Raw genomic sequence first — 12,680 nt, 5'->3', positions numbered from 1 at the left:
ATCCAGATCCCTTTTGGGCATAGCACCATTTTTGTTTTTCCTCCGTGTGAGGATAGAGGAAAAAGTGAGCAGAGTGAGAAAGCCAAGCTGCGGTGTTACAGACTCGGTGCCCTAGTTTTGTCTCGAGACCAATGGGAGATTTTCTTCCCCTCAGGACTGTCCAACTCCCTGTGGATTGCATCAATCCCAGTGTGCCTTGTATGCTCGAAGCAGAGTCTGAGTCAATACACGTCCACCACGTGCCACTCGGAGATAACCACAGGCTTGGATAGATTTTCCGGGATAAACTTGCATGTGTGGCGGCGGGGCGGCGTTGACAGGTACCACCAACCTCATGACGTGTACTTGGAGATCATTATGTCACGTCCAGCAGCGTTTCTTGACAGCATGTTTAAAAAGGAGTAGTTTTGTATCGTGTATTCTTCAGAACAGGGTTCCCACACGTCAGGAAATGTCAGGCAATTTGTAATATCCTTTTCCAGACGGGGGAAAGTCAGGGGATCATTTGATCAAAATGTTATTTGCCATTTATCAAAATATAAAACTTTCCATGTCGTCTTTTTTTTTTTTATCACATTATTTCATGTGTTTCCCATATCGCTCTGTGGTTTTATGCCCCTTCTTTTCATCAACAAGTGGGGAGCACTTCAGTGAAGATGGGCCTTTTCTTGTACCCACTTAGGAAGGCAAACGCAAGGAAAATGAAAATTTCAAGAGTTTGTCAAACTACTATATATCTATCAAATATGGGAGAGACAACATGCTGCCTTCTCCCCTTTCCCAGTTGTGCAGTAGGTTTAAGCAGTGTCAAGATTTGAACTAAAAACACCTGTGAGCCTGCAAAGCGATGTGAATATAATAATGCGGCTGTTTCCTGCTCAGCGCAACGATAATTTGTTATTCTGTTCAATAGAGATCGTTTTCAGCTTTTTAGTCAGTGAAGGTCTGGGAGAAGTCGAGGAATTCGACATTTGAGCTTGAGCGGGAACCCTGTCAGAACAAAACTTTAAGGATCTCTCCCACCGGGCGATAACCAAAGCACAAAAAGTCTGCAAAACAATTCCACAAAAGCTCCTGAATAATCTCACGGTGTTCCCGCCATTCACGCTGCAAACAAAAAAGGCATGAATATCGTCTCCAGAAAACATGGTTTCCGACTGTTCGAGCCATATATTGTTCATTGTGATTCCCGGCGTTATGAATGACACCATGCTGTGGGAAAACAGCGATATGAGTCAGATAAGCACGGCGCAGACTGTACCACGTTCAAAACCATTTGAAAGTGATTTATGGGCACATATCGCAAACGTAAGGGGGGAAAATTGTCCAGCGTTTAATCATCCCTGACTTAGAGCCTCTTAGGTCTCCTTGATGAACACCCAGTCAGGAGAAGATGTGTTATTTCATGTATTGGTCTCAAATTAGGTTCTCGCTTTCTTTGCATTCCTCTGCCAGACAGATGGGTTGCCTTCAGCCAAGGTCAGAGCTGCTGCTTATTTGTTTGACTTTCTTATCGCTGTGTGAGCTTCGTGTTGAATGTAAAAAAAAAAAAAAAACAGAGGTGCCTTCGGCAAATCCTCCGTGTGCTTGAACATTTACATACTTTTGCGAACAACTGGGGGGTAAAATGTGTTTGGCATGAATTGTTTGCACACAGTGAGAAAAAGAGCGTTAATGTCATCTTTAAGAATATATTTTATTTTTCTGCGACACGGGACTGTCGCTAAAAAACAAAATCCTCCTCCATGTTTGATAAAGAAAACAAACAGTTTGGAAATGCTGTTCCTTGATGGACTTTTTCATTTAGTCGTCCCTTAGTGAACGCCGTTTAAGAATTAAAAATAAATCAAAGATGCAGTATTTCAGATTGCTGTACTGCTGCCGGCATGATCTGTAACATTATGTCATGATTATTGTGAAGCTTTGGAGTCCGATTTCTGCCCTTTAGTGTTCAAGCAAATGTATAAACGTAGATAAAAGGAGTGATGAGTATTTGTTGAACACGTTGCCGGACATCTGAGTGTTCGCTTTGACATCATGATCAATGAGGCCCTTTCATCGTGATCTCATATCTGCCCGAGAGAAACGAGACCAGTGAGCGCCTACACATGCCAAAAAATAAACAAATAAAATAACCTCACACACTTTATCCACGTGCTCACTTTAGATCTCGAGCATTGATGCATGTTTTGCCACAAAGGGAGAAGATGAACTCGGATTGCTTTCTTCTCTTTGACCCGGATGCCCTTATGCGACGTGTTACTGTAAGATCCTTCCACAATAAATAGTGATTCATAAATGTTCATTTTAGTCTCTTCAAGTTGGTTCTGAGGGTTTGGACTTTGCATACAAGGTGTCAGCATCGCTCTTCAGCTTGCAGTTGGAGCTACTCTACCAGCTTTTTTGATCGGATCTGTTCATGAGCAAACTAAACAAATATGTACTTAGACATTTTTGGGAGTATGATTATAGGCATTAGTGTAAAAGTGAGATTTGTCTGCCAAATATGGAACTAGTAGGCAGTTAGCGTAGCATTAAAAAAAAAAAGTGGTAACAATATTCCCATTTAACTCTCTGCCAGACAGCAAATAAGCATTCCTCCTAAAATGCAGCACAGCTCCTTTAAAAAAAACCTAAAACCTAAAAAAAAACACCAGACAGACATCCGGTAAACTTAACTGACGAAAATGTCTTTAAATCTGACATTTGGATCCTTTTTTCATTTTTTATTTTTTTTAAGGCCCTCCACACTCATAAAGCGTCATGCACTCATCGTAACTGCCAATTGGAAGCTTAGTCACTGAAACTAATTTCTCAGAGCACTCACACTCACCCATGAATAAATTCTGCGATAATAACGGCCATCGTCATCTGGAAATCTTGCACACAGCGTTAACAAATTGCACCCCCGCCCCAGTTCCACCTAATCTTTCCACAGGCTCGCCCCCCAAAAAAACTGAAATGATGAATTTCTAGTCTCTTTCCATGTATGCAAGAGCTTTGAAGACGATGCTGCAATGAAGCAGAATGCATAATGCATGAACTTAGTTTTGAACGCCATGGCGTGCCAAACGTGGTAATATTTAGTCTTCCCTCCCTCCGCGTTTCTCCTCTCTCACCCCTTTCTTCCTCCCTGACTCGCTTCACTTCCTCTCCTTATTCGGGCTAGTTTGTTACATCTTCGTCCATTGTGTCTTCATTTAATATATTATTGCTTTTGTGCTTTAGTGGGCCACCGCTGAATTGTAGCCGCAGGGGCAATGAAAGGGAGAGAGGGACAGTGCAATTTTCGTGGGAGGGGGGGGGGGAGGGGGGCAAGTTGTAGCCGGGAAATACCCTGTCGAGATAAGACTGGCTTTTTATGTATGCCTTGTGAAACACTGGAACAATGTGCTTCGGCTTTGCGTGTATCTGTCTTTTTCTCCTTGTATCAGAAGAAAGAAAAGAGGCAGACACACTGAATGCCTGTTTTGTTTTGTTTTGTTACTCAGCCGTGTCTCTTGGGTCCTCCGGGTGCTCTCTTTACCCTCAGTTCTGATTTTCAAAATCTTTTCTTCTTTTTTTTTTCGCCGAAGCACCAACTCGTCCGCTTGTGATTGCACGCACTGTACCCTACTGTAGCTCACACAGCATGTTCACTAACGTTTGCTAAATTCCATCGTCAAGGAGGTAGATGAACCTCGATGCACTGCGCACCCTCGGCGTGCCATTTGGAGCCCGGCATCACAACGGCGCTCAGCATGCGAGCGGAGTGCAGGATGTTTGTTAATTATCTTGCACTTGCGTCAGGGAGCTACACGCTGTCTTTCCAAACCCCTTCGCTCCTCTCGCCCTGCTGAGTCAAGGCGCATCGTCGACATATTGGGCTTGTGCTGTCTAATTCCCAGTCAGGGCTTAAATATTCAAAGCTTTCAGATGCCACTAATTCCTATCTTTTGTGTGTGTGTGTGTTTGTTTGTTTGTTTGTGTGCCTTTTTCCTCAACAGAAAATATCCCGCATCAACGACATAGTGAAGCAGGTGTTGCTCATATTCCCACATTTCTGTCTTGGCAGAGGGCTTATTGACATGGCCAAGAACCAGGCGATGGCCACGCTCTTCAGCAGCTTTGGTGAGACGCCACGATCACAGAAGGGAAAGGAGAACATATAGGAGAATATCTATCTTTTACATGGAATCATTTTAGTGTGACATTTAAGGTTATAGATATATTCATATTTTCATCAATCAAAAGTAAAAACATCGGTCAGTAGAGAAAGAGTTTGATGACTCCTTTGATGACGAATATAGTAGCATGTTTATTAAATATTACTCTCTGACTCACACTGGAGTGGAGCTTCTCTGAGTCATGAGAAGTCACAAAAAAAAAATCAAATTACAGAAATAGAAAGGTAAAGTTGTTTGAAAATGACCAATTGTTGGGCTACTGCTCTTTTGTCTTTTGTTTATCTCTGGGTAAAGTCACTTTGTAATGCATCTTTTAATTTGGATATTTATCTTTTTGGATTAAAAAAAAAAAAAAAAAAAAACGTGCCTTCGAGGCAGTTTCTCTGACTCAGTAGTCAGTCTGCTGTGATAAACCAGCAGCTGCAGCTGTTGTGTTTGTATAACTTTCCATTCGCCTACATTTTTGTGCCTCTTTAAATATTTATTGTATTAGTCCAAACAGGAAGTCTTAAGTGCTGCTGCTTTTTTTTTTCTTCTTCTTCTTCTTCCCCCCATTTTACTAGTGCAAAACCTCAGTGATGTCGTTTAAATACAAGGAACAAGAGGAAACACAGTTTGACGGTGTAGTGCATGAAAAGAACCAGAAACTCTCAGTAAACATTCCTCCTTGTGTTTATCCTTCCAGTGAAACATTTGCACAACCAGGTTTTGGACCATTTTAAACCTGCATTGTTTACATCCATGTTTACTCGCTCGCCGGCTTATGCTGAGCTGATTTATATGGCAACAAATCACAACACATGTTATTTCAAGGCACTTAACACAGTGAAGTATTTACAACAGAAGTTTCCAACAATATACAGAGGAACCAAACATTTCCCAGGTAAGCAAGCGGCTAGGAGGAAGAAAAAAAAAAAAAAAAACCCGGGAGTGGGAAGGAAAAAACTCCTTTTTAACAGGAAGAAACCTCGACAAGCAGCGACTGCTATGAACAAATGGTTATCGCGTCAACCATATGCGTGGGGGAAAAAAAAACCCAAAATATACATATAGAAAATATAGTTACATAGAACTGCTGGTGGTGAAGAAAAAGTAGTGATAAGATGCTCTGGAAATATTCTCCCTTTGCCCAAAAAAATAAACATTCATGTATTCAACCCTGAAATAAGACTACTTTAAAGGCAGGTTAGTTCTCCATGGAAAAAAAAAAAAAAATTGACCACTGACACCTCCTCTAGAGCGCTACCCTCTCTACATGAGTTCAATTTGGACAGGAGAAAGGGAGCCGTGGTCGTGGAGGTGGAGCCGCAGCCGGGGGTTGGGGGGGGGAGGCGTCAAGAGGCGAAGAGGCACACGAAGGAGGAAGAGGGGTCTTATCTGTCGAGAGATGCAGCGGGAAATAGTGGTTTGAGGAATCATTTGCAGCGGTGGTGGAGAGCAGGAAGAGAAAAGCAATCACTACTTAAAAGGGCTGGTGTGGAGAGGGGCTATTTACCAGAGAATGAGACTGAAAGCGCTTTCGTTTTTCGTGTCTCCTTTACTCCCCCTCCCACCCTCGGGCTCAAGGGGTTGGAGAGGCTGAGAGGAGGAGGAGGAGGGGAGGGGGAGGGAGGGAGCAGATTTTAAAATGGTGAACGTGGAAGGCTGTCACTGCTTTACTTACGTGTTCATTAGCCAAAAAAATAAATAAATAAAGGCTTCAACTATAAAAGTGCAGCATGTCAGTGATTTCCTCACATGACACAGGTGACAGCAATTTTGTTATTTTTTTTTTTTTTTACTTAAAGGCTAAGTGGCATTTTAAACTGCTGGCTTTCACCAGCGAATACGTCTCAGAAACACTTCAAAGAGCTGACAAAATCCAGCTTTGCACTAACTTTTGACAAAGATGTTTCTGGCTGTACATGAAAGAAAACACACATCTATTAATTTCTTTATGTTTTGACAATGTTCCTGCGAAATCATCCTCTGAGCCTGTTGATAAGGGCCAGAAATTATCATAAAACGACGCCCGGTAACAATTCATTTAATTACTAACCTTCTCCTGGGTGGTTTTTGTTTGCTACCTTTCTCATTTCTTAATCAGGAGAGGACCGCTTCAAAGACCCACTGAGCTGGGAAATGGTGGGAAAAAACCTCTGTGCCATGTCCATCCAGGGAGTCGTTATGTTTACCATCACAATCCTCATCCAGTATAAGTTCTTCTGCAAACCAAGGTCAGCAACTAATGCTTCTTTTCTACACCAGAATATGACCTCACACTACTTCTTTGTTAATGCAGCACTTTGTCCCATGTTTTTCAGAAATCAGTAAAATGCTGTGTATTCATTTTAAAACATCTGTTGCACCTCGAACGTGTTTTGCCAAATTACCCGATATTCCTTTTTTGTGTGCGTGTTTACTTACTCTGAAAGCAAAGTTGCCATAGAAACCAATGCCTGTGGCTTCTGCTATTTACTAAAATTGCAGAGATTGTTTCACCGAGCTTAAACTTTGACCGAGATAATTTGTCATGCGAGTTCATGTTAATTTTAATGAAGGGTTTTACGCTGACTGCGTTTGACTCTCTCCGCCAGACTTATTTCAGGGAAGTCGTCGTCTGCAGAGGAAGAGGATGTGGATGTCGCCCGGGAACGTGAGCGGGTGTGTGAAGGCAATGCCCAGGATGACCTCCTGCGGATCCGTGACCTCACTAAGGTGTGTTGCTTCGGTGCACGACACACTTTTAGCCCTGGTTATTCAGTCAGGCCTTTCATGTTTTTGATTCTTTTCTTTTCATCACCCAGTTCTTCCATAACATGTAAGACTGTATTTAAATATGGCACATGTAGCCACAAGAACAACATGAAAAGACTCAGAAAAGACTTTCTCCCTGAGGCCGTCGGGGTGGTGAACTGTGTCCTCAGACCTCTCGGCCTTTTCTCGCCCGCTCTGAGCCTACACAGCATTTTATTTCATGTCCTTCAGCTGCAGAATATTTGCGTGTTTGCACTTTTACAAACAGAAAAATTGCACAGTCCACCTACACACATCAAAATACATTCAACATTTTAACACTTATTCATGACTTTATACATATATTTCAGTTTCTTTTTATCTTTGATTTCTCATTCGTTATACTTCTGTTTGTAATTCACAAGCAATGCGACGCTTTTGTCAACTATACACTTAACCTCTGCGATCAGGTGCAATTTTGTTGGCGCTGTATCGTAATAATCCTCTTAACACCGCCAGTGGTTCATCTGTACACGTTGATGTGTGTGGATGGGAGGAGTTTTTTTTTTTTTTTTTTTTTAAAGGGTTTTTCGTCCTCCACATTCACCCGCTTGATACCGTTATCAGGCCAAATAGGAAAGACGGTTTGGTGGCCCGCAGCTGTGCACGTTCGCGTAAGTGCACACGAGAGCCGAACCAGATTGCATTTCCAGAGGTGTAAAGGTCTGCGCTCCTGTACGGCACACCCCCCCCCACACACACACACCTTCCTCGCAGCAGGCCAAGTCGAGCGTACTGTGACGGCACATGCCCCGGCGCCACCGAGATGAGCGTTCCATCCGTCGGCAGATGTTCCCTCCCTGCGGGCGGCGTGGCAGCAGGAAGTCTCGCCGCAGCAGCCTGCTTTGCGGCTCCAGTGCCGACAGCTGGACGATCTAACAGCTTTTTTTTTTTTTTTTGGATTCCTCGCCACCTTTCTTCGCTCCTTTTCTCCCTCGGTCTTCTCACTCTCACCGTACTTAATCTTTCACTCGTTGCTCAGACGCAGCCGTGTGCCACACTCCCTTTTGTAATTACTGAACAAGCGCTGGGTAAAACAGTCGGGTGGGTAATGTACAACAAATTGCACTGCAAAGGGAAAAGTGTGAGCGGGTTGCTGGGATTGTTTCTTTTTCTACTTTAACTTGTACAGCTAACTTTTTTTTTTTTTTTTAAAGAAAACCTTTTTATAACACAAAGGTCTCCGGGACTTTAAACATGGCTTTAAAACAATGCCAGAGAATACATTGGATTTGATTGAACTCGTCAGCAGCCGACAAGCAGCTCGGCCATTGCTCATGTGCACCTTCATCGGTGACGGCCTGTCGCTGCGATGAGACACGGTGGCCCGTCATCGCAGAAAAACAGCAGCGCATTGGCAGAAGGCGTCAGGAGTTCTTCCCGCAGTGCCCTCATTGACTCCCACCACAGCTGTGCCCCATCCATTTGGGGTGGAGATAACACATTGATCAATGAGCACGTGGCTTCGGTGACCATGCGCCACAGGCTGGGCCCCCGTCATAAATCTAAGCAGGCCTCTGAAGCGATCGACAGGCCATCAATCATGTGTCACATTCCCGCTCCTCCCCTTCCTTTTCCCGCTGCTCTAAACAGGATCGTTTTGCTGCGCGCCCCCACCTGCTAGCCTCCACTTAGCTGCTGCATTAGCGTCGGCGCTGTAATCGATGGGGACTGTAATGGAAGTGTGTCCGTCTGTGAGCGGTTTCCAGGCCCAGTGCTGTCACTTTAACCTTCCAGTCACTCACTAAGTTGACGGGGATGGTTTTAAAGAACCTGGTGACAGCTGTTTGAATTTGGGAGACGGAGTGATGAGTGGCACCTTGGCATACTACGCTAATGTGATAACATGCAGTCTGGGCATTAAAGTACTTTAAATGAGAGTCGTTTGACAGTCACACTGCTGTGTGGTTACAGAATGAGCATCTTTGTCTACCAAAATATTCATTTACAATGTATATATCATGTGTTGCAAATTGTCCTAAAACATTTTGAGGTTACTTTTTGGTGCTTTCATTTTTTCCCCCCAAAATATATATATTTTTTCCATTATATTTTTGAATTTACTTTCTCATAAAGTAAAGGTTACTTCTGCAGTTGTATTTGAGTTTGAGCGGTTCAGTTAATTTCAAACTGCAGAACTTGAAAATAAACATCGTGTTCTTTTCTTTGCTGAAGATAGTTGTGGTTTGAACAACTGTGCTGCTTTAAAGGGTGCTCGCACCAAACATTGATTTCATTCAGGGTTTTTTTTTTTTAATGAATTGATATGTGGAAGAAGAAAAAAAAAAAAAGACACAAACAGTATTACAAATTGGTGTGAGGCTGTTATTTAGTATATTTATTGTCACGATAACTAATAACCTGCTACTAGAACATGATGAGTGGTGGGACGGAGGAGCACGCGCTCTTCTGACAGGGCTGTGGGGGGGGTTTATCTGAGACAGACCGGGAACCCCACCCTACTGTAAATCATGAAACGAATGGACCACATGGCGGTGAGTCCTTTCAACTAAAGCATAGTTTACTGCCTAGAGTATAGCATTGCAAGCTCAAAGCCTATTGATTTTATAACTTAAATCTATATTTAATGGTTGCACAACTTCCGCCATGCCTTGTCTCATCTGGTTAGACTTGGGCGCGTTCATCACGACAGCTGCGGAGGTGCTGGAGTCAGGGGGGAATCATCCTTTAATTGCCTACCTCCGTACATGTATCTGCTGCTTTGATGTAGCTTTAGCAGTGAAAACTATCACTAAAAGGTGGTATGTGCAATCCGGATTGACAAGTACTGAGTGCAGCTGCCAGATGGCTCCGCAAGAATGACGGATCTCTGCAACTCCTGCTTTTATCAAATGCTTTTGATGTGCCAACTGTGCGGTAAATTTAATGTCATTGTTTTTCAGGCTTCAAGTGGCATTTCTAAATTTACACTTGCGCAGTGGCATTCGGGATACGTCTGACTTTGTAACGGAGGATATTTGGTTTAGAGATTCTATACAGGAAATGTACCGCTCATACTGAGGAACATGTGTCACTTTTCTGTTTTAATGGATGTTCACTGTTTCACTCTCTCCCACACTCGTGTAAACACACACAGCGCTCATTAAGAACTAAAACTTTTATAAAGACCCCCCCCCCCCCCAAAAAAGCAGCCACTCTTTCATAACTCGAAAGGGCACAGTGCCGTCCTTGATTCTGAATGCTAAATGTCTCGACTGTCACACTCAGCAACACAAATAAAGGCCTTGTCTTGTCTTTTCATGCAAGAACAAGACAACACTGCTTTCATGTCACTTTGAAAACATATCAAACCCCGAGTTTGCCTGAAAAAAACAGAACACCTTCTGCACCACAAAGCTCACTTTGTCGAATTGTTCGTCTGTATTTTTTTGGAGATTTTAACAAATTCTTTTAACCTAAAAAGGAGGTGTCTTTGCTTTCACTTTTTGACATTCTTCAGGCAATTCTGACTTTGGTGTAAATGTGCATGGATAGATGAGGCTGGTCAGCAGCAGAGGCATGCGTGGAAAAGTTTCCAAGTGAGATGTGAAACACATCCGCCACCTTTTCATTTCCAATGTCTCTGCATGATCATAGCAGGATACTGACTCACAATCAGAATGAGAACTTTCACCATTTTATTTGTCCTTGGAGAGATTATTCTGAATATCAACGGGATCTGGTTTTCTGTGGTTGGAGCTGTAGGGATGGGGGTGTCGGTCCGTCAGTCCTACAGACTCGATAGAGACGATCATGGTCGCCAGAGGCTGAATATTCCTGACATTCCCTGTGTTTCCGTATAGCAACAAACAGGTCACGGTCAAAATTCAACACTATTTATTCATTTATATTTATCAGATACCTCTGAATTTAAGGAGAATTGATTTAGTTAACAAACAATATTAGTCTGTTAAAGCTTCCCTTTTCAGTATTGTTATACTGTGTTGATAAAGAGTCCGACGGCTATATGCAGTGTGAAAGGAACTGCTACAGAGACTTATCAACAAAACAGTTCCCGTTGGCCTCAAAAAGTATTTTAGCTTCTTTCAGCTTATTGTTTTAGATTTACTCCCCGCAACTTTACGTCACATCTCGTTCTGCCCGTGAAGTTCTTTTCTCCTGTTTTTCCACATTCTGCCATTCATTTCTTCTTACTGCTTTTACCGGTGTTGCTTGGAACGTTTAGTGACTTAAAAAGCCAGTTATTCACCCAGGAGGCGGTGGAGGCCAAAACGGCGCTAAAAGGAGAGAAAACATCGGACTTAAAATGAATCAGGCCACACACATACCTCCTGCTGGATGTATCAACGGACTCTAACAAACAGACTTGTGAAAACTTACGGCAGTGAAATGCATTATAAGAAGTTAACATGAAGTTAGCATGTATAAGTAATAATTCAGTGTGAGTACTCCAAATGGTAGTACTCCAAATTCTTCTGATTTGTCATCCATCCGACACTTCGGTTTTCTGACGGGATGAGCAGGGTCTCCGGTGTCGCTGCAGATATTTACTCTTAGTATCTACTTGCATGTGTTTAATGGACTTCTTTAAGTCGTTTTACAGAAAGGACAGTGGGATTTTTCACCAAGGTCACACCACTGTATATCTAGACCACTTAATGCAGCTGCGACTGATGTTGGTGACCGCACATAAAACACCGGTCACCCCGTGAGTGCGCTGATGGTTATTGAGGTTGCTGAAGTGCTACTCAAAGTCAAGGCAGCTTTCCTCGTGAACGTTGTCACCGCAGTCAAAAGTACAAATTTGTATGTCCTTTCCTTCTCCTCGCGGTGCAAGTGTCTCGGTAACTTTTTTTTTTAATAGCTTTTTCCCATCTGGCTCGCCCTAAACGTTGCAAATTATCCCTTCTTGTTAAAATTTGTTTCCTTCACATTCCCCCCGTCTCCCTCTCTTCCTCCTCTTTTTTTTTTTTTTTTTTTTCTTCCTCCCCCCACCTGCTTCTTCCATCTCACCTCCTCCCTGCTGCTCTGGTCTGTCGCTCCATACTTTCTCATGCCATTGTCTGCTATCTTTCTCACTGTCTGCTCCCCGCCTCCCGCCGTCTCTCCGTCTTTCTTCCCTTTTTTTCCCCCCCTTGCTGGATGGTTGATTCATTTTATTGTCTGCTCCCTGCAGGTGTACTCTCGGAAGAGCACCCCCGCTGTGGACAGGCTATGTGTGGGCGTACCTGCCGCAGAGGTGAGCCAGATGCTGACGAGTCACACAAGCACCTTTTCCGACATAACGACTGTTTGCTTTTGTCCGTGTCGCACGGCTTTCTTGCATTTTTACATGTTGCAGGGCTTTAAAACTCAACTGCGATGCCCGAAAGGGAGAGATTATTTCATTTTCATTCAAAAGAATGAGCCGCCGGGGGTGTTTACACTTGGAAATTGGCAGTGGGAAACCAAATTCGCCAAATACGACAAACTGAAGTTTTTGGGCATGGAAACCTGAAAGTTGTCAGTGTAAAGCATCATTATAATATGTCATATACTACACGTGGCCGTGCACGCTTTCACTGCCCCACACTCGTGCACTGTCGCTACTGCCCAAAGCTTGATTTAAACATAACCTCAAATGCTGACAGGCCGCCGTGCCTGGCGGGCTTTCTGCAGGTATTCCTCCTCCTCGACGGTGTTTACTCAAAGCCCAATGTAAATGCCAGTGGAATAGTGTGATTCACGGGGCTCTGCTGATCACACACTGAATTGCCGTGCATTATTTACATCAAGCTT

The 12,680-nt window shown here is 43.3% G+C and overlaps 1 protein-coding gene across 1 annotated transcript in view; it reads left to right on the top strand.

Annotated features, from left to right (window-relative positions):
* The window catches only part of LOC138624703 (phospholipid-transporting ATPase ABCA1), a 143,641-nt gene that overhangs the window by 103,948 nt on the left and 27,013 nt on the right, over positions 1 to 12,680 (top strand). Inside the window, exons 39-42 of the mRNA XM_069705081.1 lie at positions 3,987 to 4,110; positions 6,253 to 6,382; positions 6,743 to 6,863; positions 12,079 to 12,141. Of these exons, the coding sequence (XP_069561182.1) occupies positions 3,987 to 4,110; positions 6,253 to 6,382; positions 6,743 to 6,863; positions 12,079 to 12,141 (438 nt within the window). The remainder of the gene's footprint in view (positions 1 to 3,986; positions 4,111 to 6,252; positions 6,383 to 6,742; positions 6,864 to 12,078; positions 12,142 to 12,680) is intronic.

The sequence above is a fragment of the Brachyistius frenatus genome, unplaced genomic scaffold, assembly GCF_029030835.1.
Source record: "Brachyistius frenatus isolate BFR_SWC_R1_liver_20210118 unplaced genomic scaffold, ASM2903083v1 Contig_54, whole genome shotgun sequence".
Classification (NCBI taxonomy): Eukaryota; Metazoa; Chordata; class Actinopteri; family Embiotocidae; genus Brachyistius; species Brachyistius frenatus.
This window is presented reverse-complemented; position numbering and strand designations above follow the sequence as displayed.